We start from the raw sequence: 19,644 nt of genomic DNA, 5'->3' as shown, positions 1-19,644 counted from the left end.
CGTCGGGAGCGGGGTTGTCGCGACTCGGAGGATTCGGCTTTGCCCGGGGGTGTTTTTGGGGGGAATCCGGGAGGTTTCGGGGGTGCCGGAGAGCGGGGATTTGGCGTTGGGACCCCGCGCGCTGCCGGGATTTGGGGATTTCGGGGGGATTTTGAGGAGATTTCGGGTGGATTTGGGGGCGTGTCTCCCTCCCTGGAGCTTCCAGGCACCTCCCGGCGCTGCGAATTTTTGGGGGGGAGCAAAAAAAAAAAAAAAAAAAAGCGACTGGGAGCCTTTGTGAGTTTTTGGGGGGGAAAAAACGTTTATTTGACTTCGAGTAAAGCTACAAACAAATACAAAAAAGCTTCTTGGCAAAGAACTACCAGGCTGCTAGACATGACAAATGCCATTTTTTACACAGAACACCGCATTCACTCTGCCCACTACCACCCGGCTATTACTCACGGCAGAAATATTTCTAATATTTACAAACATCAGAGCAACTCCAGCGTCCGTCTCCGGATTTTTTTTTTTTTTTTTTAAATACATTTTCTTTTCTCTCTTTTTCTTTTTTTTTTTAATTATTAATTGTTGTTATTAGTTGTAGTATTTTTTTTTTTTTTTTAATAGTGAAGTTCACCCACGTCTAAGAGAACGCCTCGGAATTAGGCTGGGATTAGAAATCCTGGCCTGGAGTTTGGACTAAAACACAGACTGGACAATTTTAAGACAGAAAGATATAAGAGTTGTTTTTTTTTTTTTTTTTATCTTTTTCCTCTTTTTTTTCCCCTCTTTTTCCCACTTTTTTCCATTTTTTAATTATTATTTTTTATTTTTTTCTAAGCCTTTTATTTATAATTTTTTTCTGCGATTCTAGTGCAGGAACCCGCGATTTTCGCTTGGGCAGAGCAGAACTCACCCAAGAGTAAACTCAAAAAAAATAATAATAAAAAAAAAAAAGGGTAGAGAAGGGGGGCAAAAAAAAAGAAAAAAGAAAGAAAAAGAAAAGAAAATCCCAACAAATAAACAAAGAACCGTATCTATTCTGGATTTATAAATAAGTTATAACATTCAAAGGGCTCACAGAACACACGCCAGCTTTCCAGAAAGCACCAAGAGATCACGGACACACACATTTAGAAGAACAACGAGAGCAGGAGGAGCATCTGGAAATAAAATTTAATTAATTTCTTTTTCTTTAAAACAAACAAACAAAAAATAAACAACACAACCTCCAAAAGAGAACACGACACGAGCTCAGTCCTGGGATAACCGACAGGAGCTGGGGGGGTTTTTTTTTAGGATAAAATCAACCACATGCCAAAAAGAAGGTGCCTCACTGTACAGTACTCGGAAACTAAAATCTGCGGCCATTTCTTTATTATTTATTCCATTTCTTTATTTATTTCATTCCTTTATTTATTTCATTCCTTTATTTATTTCATTCTTTTATTTATTTCATTCCTTTATGTATTTCATTCCTTTATGTATTTCATTTCTTTATTTCATTTCTTTATTTCATTCCTTTATTTCATTCCTTTATTTCATTCCTTTATTTCATTTCTTTATTTAATTTCTTTATTTCATTTCTTTATTTCATTTCTTTATTTATTTCATTATTCGCTCTTTTTTTTTTCTTTTTTTTTTTTTCTTTTTTTTTTCCGTTGTGGGTTTTTTTTTTATTTATTTTTTCCTCTCCCGTCTCCTCCTCCTCTTCCTCTTCTTCTTCATCTTCTTTATTTATATATTTTTTATTTCCCCCTTTTTTTTTATTATTATTATTATTATTATTTTCCGCTTTATTCCTGCCGGATTTTAGGGCTGAAATGCGCTGCCCGCCGAGGCCAAGCTCATGCTTTTCAGTTTATTATCCTTCTTCCACTTCATCCGCCGGTTCTGGAACCAGATTTTGATCTGGCGCTCGGAGAGGCAGAGAGCGTGAGCGATCTCTATTCTCCTCCTGCGGGTGAGATATCTATTGAAGTGGAATTCCTTTTCCAACTCCAGGGTCTGGTAGCGAGTGTACGCTGTCCTCGCCCTCTTCCCGTCTGGTCCTGTCATGTCTGGATAACACGGACAACAGCGGGGTTTGCGTTTGCTCTTTCTGCTCCCGTTTATTTCCATTTTTTTTTCTGATTTTTTAGTATTATTATTATTAATTTTAAAGGTATTTTTCGCCCCCCTCCTTTTCTTTTTTTCTTTTTTTTTTTTAAAAAAAAATATTGGAAAGCAGCGAATTTCCCCCCAAATAACAGCACCCCCCCCCCCGCTTTTCCTCTCCTTTTCTCCCACCTCCCCCCTCCTCTCCTCCCTTGGCCCCTCCAGCCCCGACATCCCCGACTCGATATCCATAATTTAACTGCGGGAGCGAGCTCTGGGAATCTCTGCCCTGATTCTTTATTTATTATTTTTTATTTGTGGTTGTTCCCGAGGCTCCTGGAGGGTTTGATCTCGGTTTTAGCAGGAAAGCGGGAATTGAGCGGAGAGGGAAGCTCAGGGATGGGGGTGGCTCTTCCTCCCCGGGAATCTCCTGGCGATTGTTTCCTTTTTTTTTTTTTTTGGAGGGGGGGGGACACAGATTGTCAGGAATAAACCCAGAAAAGCAGAGCAGGACTGGGCTGCCAGCCCCATCTGTGCCTATAATTCCACTTTAATGCTCAATTCTTCCCTTTCCACCCTCCCCACCCCCAGGAACACCCCCCTGGCCTCGCTTTTTTTAAAATTACCTTTCCCCCACCACCCGCGAGGGGCTCGGAGCTTCCAAAAAAGCGCCGAGGGGAGCGAAACCGAAATAAAACCCCCCCAGAAAAGCAGAGGAAACCTCCCCCCCCTCCTCTACACCCCCTTTTCCAGAGGCAGCTTTAGGGCCAGAAATACAAAAGCAATAAATAGCTGCGATCCTCATCAAAGCGCCTCGGCGGAATAAAAGGAAGGAGAGAAGAGTGGGGGGAGGAAGGAAAAAAAAAAATTAATTTTTTGAGGGGTTGGGGGAGAGAAAAAAAAGAGGGGAAAAAAAAAATAGAAACAGGAGAGGGGGAAAAAGAGGAGGAGGAGGAGGGGAGAATAAACAACGACAACGACGGGGGTGAAGAGGGGAGAGAGAGGGAAAAAAAAAAAAAAAAGAAGTAGCTGTACCATGGCTAATGTGAAGTTTCCTCATCCAAGGGAATATCTGAGGTGCCTGCCCTTCTGTCGCTGCCGCCGAGGTGGCGATGGGCTCTGCCTGCGCTCGGGGGATGCTGCCGCTTATTGGAGTGCCCTCGTCGGCTCCCGAGGACGCGCTGGTCTCGTCTAGTTCTGTGAAATTTGTGCTGGTGGTGCTGGCGGCAGCAGGAGCTTGCTCGGAGGGGGACGGGGCGGGTTTGCCTCCATGGCTCTCGCTGTTGGAGCAGGGCAGGGAGTCGGGAGAAGATAAGGAGCAGCTGGACGCCTGTCTAAACCTCTCCTGAGCTGGAGAAGGGAAACCGCGGGAGCCCTCGGCCACAGCCCCAAAGTGACTGGAGGAGGCTGAGCGGTTGATGCTAAGGTCCATCCCATTGTAGTTGTAGCCATAAGAGCTGGAATGCATGGTGCTTGAATCTCTGTAAGAACCGTTCATGGAACTGCCGGTCCCATAATTTAGTAACTGATAGTCGGGGCCATTTGGGTAGCGCCCTGAGAACGAGTTTACAAAGTAAGAGCTCATTTGGGTTATTTTGGAGGGCTTGATTTGTGGCTCGTGGTCGTTATAACCCCCGTGCTTGACGATTTATGATGTATTAATGAATTATAGCGATGCACTGTACTTCGTTTTTGCTATGTATGCGGCCAAATATGGGGGGAGGGTGGGGGGTGCGTTTGGGCGTCACGTGCTTTTGTTGACCAGTCGTAAATTCTCACTGATGACCTCAAGAGGTAATTCATGCTCTATGGTTACAAATAATGACGAGCGCCGAGCCGCTTTAGGCCCAAAGTCGCCCCCAAATCCGCCGCCGCCATCGCCCCCCGCCTGGGCGGAGCGCGCCACCTGCCGGCCGCGCCAAAGCACCGCAGCTTTTTGGGGAGACCCCCTCACCCCCCTCCCCCCCAAAAAATCCCATCCCCCACACAACCCCCCTCCCCCACCAAAAAATTAATAATCACCCCCTCTTCGCTCCGGTCCGCTTCGGTTTTCCCTCGAAAAGCAGAAAAAAAAAAGGAGCGAGTGAAAGCGCGGTGCGGAGCTGCGGCAGGGAGGGTTCCGGGGCTCCGAGGGGGTTTTATGTTTTTGGGGAAAGTCTTTGGGTTTCCGGCGTTGGAAAAGCGGTGGAGAAGTTTGGGATGAGGTTTTGGGTGGCTGCGAGGCCTCTGTGGGTGGCTGGAGTCGGGAGTTGTGGTTTTTTTTGGGTGGTTCCTCCGCGGGTGTTGTCGCCAGGAAAGTCTCGAGGTCCCCTCCGCTCTCACCTTCAGTTCGGACAGGGAGGAAAAAAAAAAACCACCCTGGAGGGGGAAAAATGGGTGGGAAAAAGGAAAAGCAGGCAAAATCCGGCGGCTGGGAAGGGTTGACAAGGTTGTTTCTTTAGGATGTTCCTGTTGCTGAGCTTTTCCACCTCCTCTTTGCGCCGTTTTCCCTTCCCAGTTGTCGACCTGCAAGGAATATTTGGGGAGCAAAAGCTCCCTGAAACTGGGCAAAACGTTGGGAAAGAGCTGAGCTTTCCTTTTCTTTTATTCCTCTTTCCTTCTTCTTTTTCCTCTCTCTCCTTCTTTCCTTTTCTCTCCTTTTTTATCCTTTTTTTTAACATTTATTTCAATTTATTTTCTCCCCCCCCCCTCTCCCTTTACCGAGGCACTTTAGGAATTTTCGTGTGCTCGTCTGCAACTCGTTGGGAATTATGCGCCATATTGAAAGTGACATATAATTATAATAATTACGGGCAATGAAAAGCGTGGCAATAATAGTAAATGTCCTACAGCTGTGAAGCTTCTGCATGAATTGATTTTAAAAGTGACTGACATTAAAACCGGCTCGTGGCGTTTCCCACCGAGGGGTTTCCAGGCACGAGATTTTTTTTTTTTTCCCACCCCTCCTCTCTCTTCTCAAATTCCCCAATCCGGCCCTAAATCCCCGCAGAGGATTTAAAAACAAACCGAAAAAATTTAAAAATCGGGTTGTTTTTTGGTTTTTTTTTTTTTCGTTCTGCTGAATCCTAAAGCCGAGGGAAAGTTGGGTGTTTGGAGAGGAATTCCTCGGTGAGGAACTCGGAACCTCGTCCCATCCCCGAGCCAAGGAGCCGCTGGCAAAGAGAAAATCAAAATCCGCCCTTTCCAAAGAGCTTAATTCAGATTTTCCCCACTTTTTTTCCCCCCTCTTCTATCCCGGTTTAAACAGACGCTGAAATTCCTGCAGCTGAGAGATTTTTTTTTTCCGGGGTAAATTCATTGAAAATCTGAATTTTTAATATATATTTTTTTTTTTTTAATTTTTAAAAAATTATTTTCTTTTTCCTGCTCCACATTTCTCTTTGATTTGGGGGCACGGAGCGAGGGGAGCAGATGTTTGAAAGATGCTGGGCAAATGTTAGGTATCTTGGGTGGATAAATGAGAGCGGAGTTTTGCCCGTTTCCTTGATTTATTACGGAGATGGGACGGCGTTTCCTCATAACTCTTTGTACTGTAACAATAAAAAATAAATAAAAAAATAAAAAACGGAGGAAAAAGAGCGGCGCTAATTCAGAAATGTCAGCCAGGAAATACCGAACAGCTTCCAGCGCAGATTGCAGCGGAATAAAAACCAAAATACAAGGGGGAAAATCAGATTTATCTGCCCCGCTTGGCTTGTCCTGGCAGAGGAGGAGATGTTGTCGCCCAGGGGGGAGCGAAAATTTCATTTCCAGCGCTCCTCTCCTCAAGAATCCCCCGGAAAAAGGGGAAAAATCCCCAAAAAAGCAGCGTTAATAATGACAGGGGAGGGGGTGAGCGGGTGGGATCGAAGACTTGGATTTTATTAGAGAATTCCATACCTAAGACAAACTCCAAACACAACACGTACAAAAAAAAAAAATATTAATAAAATAGAACTTTCTGGCGCTGTTGCTCCTTTTCTTTTTCAATTTTTTTCCCCATTTTTTTCCTGTTTGTTTGCAGTAGGTAGTACTCGTTCTTTCAGTAGGATTTTCCTTTTCAAAATAAAACTTAAAATAAAATAAAAAAAAATAAAAACCCATCCCAAAAAACTAATTACAAAGAACCCCAGGGCTTGATTAATTTACCAAAAAGTGTGGGGAAAAAAAATAAAAAATAAAAAAAAGAGGAAAATTTAAAAAGAAAAACCAACTTATGTCAACCGTGCATGAAACATTTTTACAAAATTAGGACAATAAACACCCCAAATGACAAATATTGCAGCACTTCCATTAAATACAAGAGTTAGCAGATTACTAACAGTGACACCAAGGGTAGGAACACGGCTGGGAGCCCCTTTTTTTTTTATATATTTTTCTCTTTTTTTCCATTTTTTTCCCCTTTTTTCTCTTTTCTTTCCCTCCTCTCCTCCATCTCTTCACTTTTTAATTATTATTATTATTATTATTATTCCATTTCGTGTATGGGTGTGGAGCGGGAGGAAAAGGGAGGTGCAGGAAGGGAAAAGGAACTCAAAATTTGATTTTTTGGAGGTTTTTTTCCTGTTTGTTTCTGGACAAAATCATTGGGAATTCGAGTCCGGGGCGTTTCTGGCCCAAACTTTGCTGCGGAGGCTTTTTCCTCCCAGCCATCCCTCACCCCCCTCCTCTAAAACTCCCTCCCTAAACTGAAATTTTTTTGTCGTTTCCTCCTCTCTTTTTGCTCGTTTTAAATAACTTTTATTCTCTTTTTTTCCCCTTTCTTCTCTCTTTTTTTTATGTTTTTTTTAAATTTTTTAATTTTTTAATTTTTTAATTTTGGAATTTTTTAAAATTTTTTTATTTTTTAATTTTTTAATTTTTGAATTTTTGAATTTTGGAATTTTGGAATTTTGGAATTTTGGAATTTTGGAATTTTGGAACATTGGAATTTTTAAACTTTTGAACTTTTGTATTTTAGGAATTTCTGAATTTTGGTATTTTGGAATTCTTGAACTTTTGAACTTTTGAATTTTTGAACTTTTGAATTTTTGAACTTTTGAATTTTTGAATTTTTGAACTTTTGAATTTTTGAATTTTTGAATTTCAGAACCTTTGAACTTTTGAACTTCCGAATTTCTGAACTTCTGAACTCCTGAATTTATTTTTTTTTTTAAAAACGCCGAAATTTAGGACTATCCGGAATATCTACAACACCGAAAAATCTGATTTTTGATTTTTTTTTTTTTTTATTATTATTTTTCCCGCGGCGTTTCACTCCGCCGCTTTCTCCTCCTCCTCCTCTGCGCTGAGCTGCGAGGAGTTGAGCAGTTTGTTCTCCTTTTTCCACTTCATGCGGCGGTTCTGGAACCAGATTTTGATCTGGCGCTCGCTCAGGCACAGCGAGTGCGCGATCTCGATGCGGCGCCGCCGGGTCAGGTAGCGGTTGAAGTGGAATTCCTTCTCCAGCTCCAGGGTTTGGTACCGGGTGTAGGTCTGGCGGCCCCGGCGGCCGCTGGGCCCGAAGGAAGAACCTGCGACACCCGCGAGGAGAGAAATTAAATCATAATGATGGTGGTAATTGTAGTAATAGTAATAAAAATAGTGATTAAAATATGATTTTAAATAGTTTTAAAATAATAGTAGAAATAAGCCTAAAATGATCCTGAAATGATCCTGAAATGATCCTAAAATGACCCTAAAATGATCCTAAAATAATAATAGAAATAATCCAAAAATAATCCTAAAATGATCCTAAAATGATCCTAAAATAATAATAAAAATAATCCAAAAATAATCCTAAAATAATCCTAAAATAATAATAAAATAATCCTAAAATAATCATAATATAATCCTAAAATAATCCAAAAAATAATCCTAAACTAATCATAATATAATCCTAAAATAATCCAAAAAATAATCCTAAAATAATCCTGAAATAATCCTAAAATAATCCTAAAATAATCCTACAATGATCCTAAAATAATCCTAAAATAATCCTAAAATAATCCAAAAAATAATCCTAAAATAATCCTAAAATAATCCTAAAATAATCCTAATATAATCATAATATAATCATAAAAATAATCATAATACAATCAAAAAATAATCAAGAATAAAAATATTAATACAAATAATGATACAAATCATGATAAAATAAATAAAAAATATAATAAAATATAATAAAAGTAATAATTAAAAATAATAAAAATAATAATAAAAATACCAAGGGTAATACTAAGGATAATGATAAGGGTAATACTAAAGATAATACTCAAGATAATACTAAAGGTAATACTAAAGATAATACTGAAGATAGTACTAAAGATAATACTGAAGATAATAAAGATAATAATGAAAATAATAAAAATAATAATAAAAATAAGAATGACAATAAGAATGGAAAAATAATGACAATAATCATAAAAATAATCATAAAAATAGTAATAAAAACAATAAAAATAACAATAAAAAATAACAATAAATCACCCCCAAAATTAAATATATATATATATATAAAAAAAATAGGAAATAACTCGGGGAAAAAAAATAATGGGGGGAACCCCGAGGTTGATTTTTAGGGACGCTGCTCCATCCCAAATCTTTTTTTTTTTTTGGGAAGTCCTGGAGCTGCTGGAGCCGGGCAGGGGGGGGCTGAAGCCGGGAGTCAGATCCATCTTATTCCGGGATGAGGAATCGCAAGGTGTTCTCGCCACCCCCTCCCGGCCGAGCCGGAATAGATCGGGGCATTTAAGCAATAATGAAGTGAATCGATCTGCCCAAAGCCCGCATTAAAGAGGACACAACTCTCCGTGTCCCCGCGCTAATGGACATCAATTTGGACTTTAAAAGGCAACAAATGCATCTAAACACGGGAAAGGGTGGAGAACATTATTTTTTTCTTACCCCCCCCCCCCATCCCCACCGACCTCTACTTATCCTTTTTTTTATTATTATTATAATTCTGATGGAGGAAACAGCGCTTAAAGAAAGTCGTAGATCACTTTTTAGTGAGGGGGGAAGAAATAAAAATTATAAATAAATAAGGAAAATCCTCCCCCCCGGGCTGACTTTTCATTAAGTGCGAGCGGCATTAAAAATGCAACCGCGTCTCCTTTCAAATATTTAAACAATTTTTACATCGGGGAGAGGGGAGAGAGGAGAGAGGGGGAGCTGCGGGTCGGGGCAGGGTGTGTAAAGTCATCCAGATCTGATTTAGAAAAGATATCTCCCTGTGCGTGTGGGGCAGGGACAGAGACAAATCGCTGTAGCTGAGTGACACGCGAACAGGAATGCGGCAAAAAGGGGGAAAAAAATGAAAAAGGGGGGAAAAAAATAAAAATAAAAGGCAAGGAGAGGGGGAAGAAATAAAGTTTCGGGGTTTAAAAGTTTTTTTTTTTCGCTAAGGGGCGCAGGGGGGAGGAAAGAACCTTGGAGCTGCGGGAAGTTTTGGGGCGTGTTTGGAGCCTCTCAAAGTTCCCCCGCTGGAAGTTTGGGCTCTAAAAGTGAATTTTCCTCCTGCTTCCCTCCCTCGCTCGCTCTCTCTCTCTCTCCCTGGCGCTAACAAATAAGAAAAAGGGTGGGGGGGGGGGGGGGGGGGAGAGGATGGGGTCGGGGAGGAGGAGATTGATGCATTTATTTCTGTAAAAGAGTAAAACTCACTATTGCAAGAGTTCATCCGCTGCATCCAGGGGTAAACCGGCGCGGAACACTTTTGCTCCTCGCTCTCTCCGAACACACTTTTGCTCTGCGCGCAGTCCGGCTTGCGCGGCTCGGGGGCGAAGGGAACCTCGTCCAGGCTGCCGGGGGCGCACGGAGGAGCCTCCTTCTCCCTGAAAAAGCCGCCGGGCCCGTAGTCACAGGCCGAGCCGCGGCTGCCGAAGGCTGCGTTGCTCTGCTGGTAGTAAGGAGAGGAGGTGTAGCCCTTCTCCTGCACGCCCGTGGCTCCGTAGGTGCTGGGGTAGTGCCTCAAAGGATCCGCGTAGCCCGAGGGATACAGCGGGAGCTGTCCCAGGAAGGGCTCCTGCCCCGCCGCCAGGCTCACCGGGAAGGTCGAGTTGACAAAATAAGAACTCATCGGAAAGAGGAGAGAGAGAGAGAGATTCCCCCTGTTTTTGGGTGGGTTGTTGGTTTTTTGTTGTTGTTTGGTTTTGTTTTGCTTTGTTTTGTTTTGTTTTGTTGGTTTGTATTTTGGTTTTTTTGGTTTTGTTGTTTTTTTTTTTTTTGCCGCCGTCCTTTTTTTTTTTTTTTTTTTTTTTTTAATGCCCGGGCTTTATGATTTGTTGTGTTTTATAGTCCAAGTGGTTTAGCTATTAGTGCTATATCGGAGATTGGGTTTTAGCTGAAGGGAGATGGCGTGGTGCCAGCGAGGGACACAAGGAAATACAACCATCTGATCACGGGCTGACCAATAGCAGGCGCCTGAGGTTGCAAAATAGCACCCATGAGGAGCTGAGATTGCACCAGGGACCCCCAAGAACAAACCGTCCACCCCCTTTTTCCCTCCCTTTTAAACAACAGAAAGGCACCCCCTTAACCAAATATATAATATCTGCCGAAAGAAACCTTCTCCCGGCGCGCTGCGAGCTTCATAAATAAATAAACGTGTGGTGCCCCCCTCCTCCTCCTCCTCCTCCTCCTCCTCCTCCTCCTCCTCCTCCTCCTCCTCCTCCTCCTCCTCCTCTTCCTCCCTCCCCCGCAGCTCGGCGCGGGGGTGCGGAGCGCCCGTCGGCTCGGATGGAGGTGCGAGCGCCTAAATCTTTCTGTTTCCACCCAAAAAAACGCGTGCGGATAGCCGGCGGAGCAGTGCGGAGAGGGGGGGTGGGGGGGGAATTAAACAAAAATTAATAATAATGATAAAAAAGTTAATTAGTGGTATTGGGCAAAGTTTAACCCCTCGCGCCTGCGAGTGGTTCTGAAATGTCCGGGTGCTCCGGCCCGGGGTTGAATGGAAAATGGGGGGAAAAGTGGGGGAAAAAGTGAAATTAAAAGTTTTTCGTGCGAAGTTTGCCGGGGGGAGACCCCGCGGCGCTGCCGGGGCCGGCTTCGCTCGCCTCCAAAAAATCGCTTTTTTGACAACTCCACTCCCTCCGCGCTCCGTTAATTACCGTCAATTAACGCCCGGCAAAGCTCGAGCGCAAGCTCCGCTCTGCCTCCGCCGCCTCTCCGCGCTTTTCCCGGCGCCGCAAAAGCTCCGCGTTCCGGGAGATGAACGGAAAACCCAAATATTCCCCTTTTTTCCTTGGGTTAGAGCCCGCTCTCCTCCGCTGGCCGGCACCGCATTGTGCCCTCTTGCGTTTTTTTGTCAATACCGGCTCCGCTCCCGACCTTTTATGGCCAAAAGCGGCTCCTGGGATTAGGGGGAAAAGCGGAATTTATCGATCCGGAGCTGCCGGGGGGGGCAGGGAGAGCGGAGCTGAGGCTCTGACCCTGCCTGGAGGCTCCGCGTCCCCCCCTTCGAGCCCGTCCCAAGCCCAAAACACCGATTTTTGCCGATTTAAACCCATTCAAAGGGTGACTCCGTCATCCTCAAAGCTCCGCTTTGCCTTGGTTTATTTTTTAGATTTTTAAAATTTTTTTTAAAATTTTTTTCTTTTTTGCTGTTTGGATTTCCTCGCTTGGTTCTACCTGCGCATCCCCCCCCTCCCCGAGCTCCTCAAGGTGGGGTTAAATCTCTCCTCGCCGCCTTTTCCTTTTCTTTTTTGGCTTCTCAAGGAGGAAAATCAGCAGAAAGACACCGCCACCCCCCAAAAAAAATAATAAAAAAAAAAGAAATAAAAAGAAAAATATAAAAAAATGAAAGAAAATCCACCTAAATTAACCCCAGCACCATCCCCTGGATCAGTTTTATCAAGGGCTCGTTTCCTGTCCGAATTTGTAACCATCTGCCTGTCGGGGGCTCGAAATACCTCGAAATCTGCCAAAATCGTGCTCGCCACAAATCTAGAATTACAAATCATCCGCGGCGGAGCCTCTGCCAGAGCCTCGAGTGAAAAAAAAAAATAATAAAATAAAATAAAAGCGGGGTCTTATTAGGAGTTAATTTATTTTAAACATCGTGTTTACAGCAGCCGAGCCAAGATCGTTCCGTGCCGCGGCCGCCAACATCTCGGGCCGCGATCCTGAGAATTCAAGGAAATAACAGGCGGAGGAAATCGTTTTCCATCCTCCACCCCTCCTCCTCCTCCTCCTCCTCCTCCTCCCTCCTTGACCGATATCTCTGATATTTGTTCTTGCAGAGTTTCCCCTTTGTGCGCGGAACGGAGCCGAAGTTGCGAGGGGGAAAAAAATTAAAAAAAAAAAAAGCGAAAAATTAAAATGAAATTAAATAAAAGATGTTGGGAGGGAGCGATGAGTAAGAGAAGGGGGAGGGAGGTGAAAAAAAAAAGAGGGGAAAAAGGGGAAAAAGCTGAGATAAGAGGTTGAACAGCTTGGCAGGAGCAGAGAGCTTCATCCAGCTGATGAGTTACGCAATTTTGGCGGCTCTGCAAAAAGCCGGCGATTATCAGGCTCGAGCAGCCCCGCATGCAAATGTTTTTTTTTTGGGCAGAGAAATGGGATATCCTGCGAGCCCAGCTCGTGAGGAACTGCCGGAAAACAAAAAAAAAATAAATGTTTGCCCTCGTGGTTTTTTCCGCCAATAAATCCCTCGAAATAGTTTGGGGAAAAGCACAAAAAATAAAATTAAAATAGATTTTAAAAAGAAAAATATTAATAATAATAAAAAATCTCCCAGCCGCTGCTGGTTGTAATAATTTGTGGTTCTTTGAAGAGTTTGGACGATCTGGGTTTTAAAAGATAATTTAAAAACGCACTAATTAAAGCTGGCCGCTCGCTAATTGCGCGTTGGTGACGTCTCTGGAAATTAAAAAAATCTTTTTGCCTATGGGGGGCAGGAAAAGAGGAAAACTTGATTCCCAAAAAAACCCCGAAAATTCACCCAAAACCGCCGAGCCTGTCATAGTTTTCATCCTCCTGAGGGTCAGGCCCGCGGTGTAATTGATTTGCCACCTATGATACATTTAAATACGAGCGGAGGTCTTAAAGCGCACTAAATCTCCCAGAATTGAGTGTTGGGGCTCAGGGGTGGCTCCTATTCCCTGTCCGAGCCTTTTAAAGATTTCATTTCAAATTTAAAACCCCCGCCTCGGCCGCTCGGCCGCCGCCTCGAGGAAATCGGAGGCGGATTTTGGCCAATATTGATATTTATTTTGGAATCCTCCGCCAGCCCCAGCCCTGGCTGGAGGGAAAACAAGAACGCCTCAAACCCTGAAGTTAAACCGGGCTTTGAAGGCTGGTCTTTAAATCAGATTTTGGCCTCGTTTCCTTCAAAAAAAAACCCCAAAAAAAGCCAGGACAGAGCGATTTGGGGGCAATAAAATCGCGGAGGCAGCGGAAGGTGCGAGCTTTAACTGCGGCTCTGGCCCTCCTGACGGAAATAAAGATAAAGAGAAATATTTCGGGTATGGACAAAGTTCTCTGGCCAGGAGAGCCCCGGGTTTATTTTATTCCTGGCCAGCAGCCCCCGGCAGAGCGGAGGGGATTAAAAACAACATCCAAATATTTCGCCAGGCCGGCAGAACAGAGCGCGGTTTGTGCGGGAGCTGGAGCCGCTCAGGACTTGGGGGTGGCGGTGGAAACTTCAGTGCAGTTGTGGCCAATAAAAAAATGAATCTTTTTTCCTTTTTTTTTCCCTTTTTCCCCCCTTTTTTGCCTTTTTTTCCCCCCTTTTCCCCTTTTTTCCCTTTTTTTCTTCCTTTCCCCCTCCCTTTATCCTTTATTTTCCCCTTTATTTCATATTTTTCCCTTTTTTTTTCCCCTTTTTTCCTTTTTTTTTTTTTTTTCCCGTTTTTTTCCTTTCCCCCCATTTTATCCTTTATTTTCTCCTTTTATTTCATATTTTCCCCTTTTTTCCCCCCTTTATTTTCCTTTTTTTTTCCTTTTTTTCCCTTTTTTTCCTTTTTTCCTTTTTTTTCCTCCCTTTTTCCCCTTTTTCTTTCATTTTTCCCCCCCTTTTTTTTTTCCCGCGGGGAGCTGGAATTCCCGAATCCTTCTGAAGTGCGAACCCAGCGGGGGTTTCCCCACCCAGGGAATTATTGCGGCCATAAAGTCAAGCCAAGAGCACGAAAACAGTTGAAAAAACCCCTTGTTCTTGGAACTCAGACACAGAAAAACCATTGGCAGCAGCTCAGCCCGCCCTGGCAACGCTCCTGCACACCCAAAAAATCGCTTCGGAAAATAATCCCGAGCTTCAGGCTCCGGGTGTTTCAAACAATAACCCCCCGAAAGCGTTAAAAAAAAAATTAAATAATAAATAAAAATATAAAATAAATTAAAAATCGCCTCTCCCCCAGCGCAAAAACCGCCTGAAAGTTAATTTCCAGCAATCTAAGTTTAATTTACCTGACTTCCCGTGCAGTAATAACCTTGTTAATGGCAGCTTTGAAAAGGAGCAATAATTATCTACCATTGTTCCATTAAGGAGCGCGGCTAATTATTAACAAGGAAATAAAATAAAAATAAAAATAAAGGGGAGGGGAGACGGGGGGATCCAAACCCGAATATTTCCGGGGCTGGGAAAAGGGGGGAGAAACGATGTGGGGAGAAAAGGAAAGGCGAGACGGGTCTGGTGAAATGCGGAATTACAGCATGGAACAAGTCAATCCCTCCCGCTGCTGCTCAACACTAACTTTTCTTTATTTCCCACCTCCTTTTGCTTTATTTTTATTAATTTTTTTCCCCCTTTTTTTTCAGTTTCCAGGAGTCTCTGAACTCCCAACTTTCTGTGGGGCTCGGGGGGGAATAATAATAATAATAATAATAAATAATAATAATAAACCCCCCCCAGAATTATTCCAGACCTAAACAGTTGCCAGGAAACTGCGTGGCCGAAGGAGAAAACGAGAAAAGGAGCGGGAGAGAGGGAGGGAGAGGAGAGGAACCTTTTCAAAAATAACAGGCGAGCATTGTCCCCTCCCCAGCCTACAGTAACTTAAAAGTGACCCCTCGTCTGCCCCTGTCCCCAGCAACCCCCTCAGCCCCCCCGGACCCCCCCGGGCCCGAGCCCCGAGTGGCCACCGAGAGCCAGAAAGGAATCAAAGCTCGTCCGCCCTCTACTTCATTCCGTTTCTATCATTATATTCCATTTTATTCCATTTTATTCCATTTTATTCCATTTTATTCCATTTTATTCCATTTTATTCCCTTTAATTTCCTTTTCTTTCCTTCCATTTCCTTTAATTCCCTTTTCTTTCCTTCTATTTCCTTTAATTTCCTTTTCTTTCCTTCTATTTACTTTTCTTTCCTTTTCTTTCCTTTTCTTTCCTTTCCTTTTCTCTTCTTTCCTTTCTTTTTCTTTCCTTTTCTTTCCTTCTATTTCCTTTCCCTTCACTTCCCTTCATTTCCCTCCATTTCCCTCCATTTCATTTCACTTTTTTCCCCTCATTTCACCCCAAACTCCGAGCCGCCAGACCCCTCACCACCCTCCATCCACCCCCTGGATTATTTGGGGCTCTCCGCGCTCACTTTTGCCACCGGGGAATTGCCCCAAACCCCCCCAAAAACCTCACTTTTGCCACCGGGGAATTGTCCCAAACCTCCCCAAAAATCTCATTTTCGGGGCGCAGCTCATGCCGGGGCTGGGCTGCGGGTGAGAGCTGCGGGGGGAGAAGCGAGGGGAGACCCCCGGGGAGGGGCTGGGGGTTTCGGGGAGCCCCCCGGAGCCCCCCGGGAGCCCCCCGGAGCCCCCCGGAGCCCCCGGGGAGCGGCCGGGAGCCGCTGCTGACGGTAGATGGCAGCAGACGGCGGGGAATGGGCGAGCCCCGAGCTCCGAACCCCTCCGGACTCTCCCTTCCCCTTCTCCCCCCCCCCCAAAAAAAATTTGGGCACCCCCAAAAAAACCTCCCCCCCACAAACCCGCCCAGAGATTCCAATCGCGATTAAACACCTAAAAATTCCCTTTTTTTTTATTTTTTTTTTCAACCCGGCGTGGTTTCCACAACTGCCCGTAAAAACCAGGTTTGGACCTTAAATTATTTATTTCTGATTTTTATTTACTTAATTTTTTTTTTTTCACCTCTTCATCCTCCCCACCCCCACCCCCTCCCCAAATTTATAATAAATAAAAATTCATTTAATTTTTAATATTTAATTGGCGGAAAAGATTCGGCGGGGAGGGGAAAATGAGAAGCGCGAGGTTGAACCAGCATCAATTTCATTTTTTTTTTCATTTTTTCTTTTTTTTTTTTCCTCCCCAAGCCTCTCGCGCCGTGATTGATGAAAAACGTAACAGGTTCGGGGGAAGAAATGGCTTTTAAAGATGTCTTTCTGTTTATTACTCCCGCGATCATTTAAAACCGCCCCCCCCCGCACACAATAATCCGCTTTGGATGAGATAAATCGGCGCGTCATAAAACGCTTTTTATGCTCAAAGTAATGAATCCACTCTTAACCCGTCTCGCTCCTTCGCAATCTTATTTAACAATCACCTCGGAACCGCGGATTCGTACAAATATCTCAAAACCCAACCCTTTTTTAAGCTAAAAAAAATTTAAATATATAGGTATATTTAAACCATCAGCTGCCGGTAAATATTTCCCGTAAAGAAAAGCGAGGTTTTGGGGTGAAAAATTAAGATTTCAACCAAAGGCGGAGTGGAAAAGCCCCTCCACACCGTGGGGATGAAACCCAAAGCGTGAAACCGCCTTAGCCCTGCAGAACGCAATTAAAATCCGAGGAGCTTTAATTGCTTCCCAACGTCAGCTTCATTTGGGAGTTGAGGAGAGAGGGGGAAAAAAAATTAAATAATAAATAAATTACAATGAGAGCGCTGCGCTCTGGGTTGGCTCCGTTCTTATTTTTATTATTTTTTATTTTTCTCCCCCTTTTTTTTTTCCCCTTCCTCCTCCTCCTCATTTTTTTTTTTTTCCTTAATTCTCTTTTTTTATTATTATTTTTTTTAAATTTTGTGGTTGTTTTGGGTGGGGTTTTTTTGCTGTTTTTGTGTTTTTGTTTTTTAAACGCTGATTTTTTTTTTCACATTTCCTCCAGCCAAGAATCCACCCCCACCTCAATAATAACGACCCTGGAGAGCAACGCGAATAAAAAAAATAAAAACCCGACAGAAACTTCGCCAAATTACCGGGCTCGCCTGAAGACGACAAAAATTGGCACGAGATTTCTACGAGGGGGAGGAAAGAAAGAAAGAAAAGAAAAAAAAAAAACCCCAATCCAACAAAATCAAGTGCCCACAAAGGGCTGGGAGTGTTTTAAATTCAGCCTCCAAACCCTTCCCTCCCATCCTGCCGGCTCCAGGTGACCTCTCAAGGCTTCGTTTTTATCCTTCTCAACCCGTTAATTTCGCTTTTTTCCCCATTTCTTCATTTTTTTCTTCATTTTTTTCTCATTTTCTCCCTTTTTCCCCCCCCCTCTTTTCCCCCTTTTTTTTTTTTTTTCGTGATTTCTTCCTTTCCTCCCCTCGGTTTCTTTCCTTTCCCCTTTTCTCCACCTTCATTTTTGTCGCCTTCCTCTCTTTTCCTCACCTCTAAACTCCGCTTTTTAAATTTTTTTTTTGTTTTTTCCCGGCAAAATTGATATTTCCAGACCTTTTAATTCCTCCTTTCTCCATCACCCCACCCTTTTTTCATCCTCCCCCCCCTTCCACCGCCTCCTCCCCGGACAGGAGGAGACGAAACAGGAAAAAAAAAACCACAATTTGACAAATACATTTCTTCTTTTTAACCATTGAAAAACCCAAATAATAACAATAATAAATAATAATAAATATATTTATATAATAATAATAATAATAAATGAAGATAAACGTGTTCTTCCCTTACCTTTTGACGTCCATTTCTGTGGCAGGAGTGGGAATTTTGGGGCAGGAGAGATAAGATTTGGCTTATCTGTTTTCTGACAAATATTGTCCCGACCTGAGCGCCGTCCGTGGCCCCTCGGGGCTTCTCGAATTTTTCAATTTGCCCGGAAAAAGGAGAAATTTCCCCCTCTCCAAAAAACAACCCCCGGTGGTGCAGGATCCCCTCTGCCCTTCCATTCTCCCTGAGATTCCCAAAAAATCGCCGGGTGAAGTGGGAGGGGAACGGGGTGGGGGGAAAGGAGTGGGAATTTAAAAATAAAAATTAAAAAAAAAAAAAAATTAAAAATATTTTTAAAATATATTTAAAAAATATATTAAAAATGTATTAAAAATATTTTCAAAATTACCCAAAAAATACATGAAAAATATTTGAAAAAATACCAAAAAAAAAATACTGTATAATTTAAAAAAATTATAAAAAAAAATATAAAAAATATTTTAAAAATTACCAAAAAAATTACGATATCATCAAATTAAAAATAAAATTAAAAAAAAACGGGTAGAAGTGTGTGGCCAGGCAGGGCGGGAGCGGTGCCCAGGGGTGCTTGTGGGTGCTCGCTGACGCTCCCCCCCCTCCCCTCTGCCCCTGTTTTTTAGCCCTGCCGAGCTTATACACAAAAAAAGTTGGAAAAAAAAAATGTAAAGAGAGGGCGAGAGCCCTACAGAGGACACTGATCCGACCCAAGGTGCAGCGGACAGAAGAATGGTGCAATATAACCACATGGGAAATAATAAAAAGTTCATGTTCACGGTTAGCAGTCCACATGACCGGCTCTGGCCAATCCCAGAACCCAGCCACTCATAAAGTTCTATCACAAAGTTGTAAATTTTCATAAAACAACAAGGAATTTATTGCATTTCTTCATGACCGGTTTAACAGCAGTCTTTTTCTTAGCCGCCATCTTTTTTTTTTTTTTTTATATATTATTATTATTATTATTATTACTATTATTATTATTCTTAATTTGGATTTTTTTATTTTTAATTTGGGTTTGTTTTTTTTTTAATAAACAAAAAAAATATTTAGGGAAAAAATCATAGATTTTTTAAAAAATGGGGTTCGGGGATATTTGAATTATTTTTTTTTTCACATCACCCCATCCTCAGCTTGGAGTTGGGGGGTGGGGAGAGGGAAAAAAATGGATATTTTGGAACAATAAAACCCCCCCAGAATAAAGAGCTGGAGCTTGGGGTCGCATTGAACCGGGGGGAAGGCGCAGAAAAACACCGGGGGTCGCCGCGCTTTTGGGCTCAATCCCCCCTTTTTTGGGTCAAAATTGGCACCTTTGAGGCTGGAAGGGGCAAAAGGAGGCGGAATCGGGATTTTTTTAGGTTGAAATGAGGTTTTGGGGGTGAAATAAAAGCAGGAAAAGCGCGGCTGGGGATGGAGAGGGGTTTTGGGGAGGGGTCCCCTCTGCCAAAGCCCCCCTCGGTGTCCCCTCGGTGTCCCCGGGGGTTTTGGGGTGCCCAGCGCTCCCCCCCGTGCCCCATGAAATTAAATTAAATCCCTTTTTTGCCCCATTTTCCCTGGAATTCTCCTGGATTCCCCCTGCCCCCCCCCCCCAAGGGGTCCTGCCCGGGGGGGGGGATGGGAGCAGCTCCAGGGGTCCAGGAGAGGGAGAGAGACGGGAAAATTCTGGAATCTCTTTGATTTTCCTACATATTTATTCATTTCCACCCCTCCCCAAACCCCTTCCTCAGCCTCGGGGCTGCAGAGATGGGAGGGGGAGGTA

At 43.3% G+C, this 19,644-nt stretch overlaps 2 protein-coding genes across 6 annotated transcripts; both read right to left on the bottom strand.

Annotated features, from left to right (window-relative positions):
- Positions 1–279: 279 nt before the first annotated feature.
- On the bottom strand, positions 280–3,986 carry HOXB5 (homeobox B5). Its single transcript, XM_005533516.3, has 2 exons — positions 3,115–3,986; positions 280–2,042 (listed from the first exon to the last, which is right to left on the bottom strand). Exons 1-2 carry the CDS (start codon positions 3,662–3,664, stop codon positions 1,795–1,797), a joined length of 798 nt encoding a protein of 265 aa, XP_005533573.1. The 5' UTR covers positions 3,665–3,986; the 3' UTR covers positions 280–1,794.
- Positions 3,987–4,107: 121 nt separating this feature from the next.
- On the bottom strand, positions 4,108–18,013 carry HOXB6 (homeobox B6). 5 transcript variants are annotated; one of them, XM_088068187.1, is made up of 3 exons: positions 17,874–18,013; positions 9,700–10,109; positions 4,108–7,571 (listed from the first exon to the last, which is right to left on the bottom strand). In XM_088068187.1, the coding sequence occupies exons 1-3, from the start codon at positions 17,885–17,887 to the stop codon at positions 7,312–7,314; spliced, it is 684 nt and encodes a 227-aa protein (XP_087924313.1). In that variant the 5' UTR covers positions 17,888–18,013; the 3' UTR covers positions 4,108–7,311. The 5 variants fall into 5 exon arrangements, with proteins under 5 accessions (XP_087924313.1, XP_005533572.2, XP_087924315.1 ...); XM_005533515.3 differs by having other exon boundaries at positions 9,700–10,145; positions 17,874–18,003; XM_088068189.1 differs by having other exon boundaries at positions 9,700–10,458; positions 17,874–17,979.
- Positions 18,014–19,644: the final 1,631 nt, after the last annotated feature.

Source organism: Pseudopodoces humilis, chromosome 29 (assembly GCF_049639895.1).
Source record: "Pseudopodoces humilis isolate 2021_Gansu_Grassland_sample_001 chromosome 29, ASM4963989v1, whole genome shotgun sequence".
Lineage (NCBI taxonomy): Eukaryota > Metazoa > Chordata > Aves > Passeriformes > Paridae > Pseudopodoces > Pseudopodoces humilis.
The sequence above is the reverse complement of the archived record's forward strand: the minus strand, read 5'-3'. Positions and strand labels throughout refer to the sequence as shown.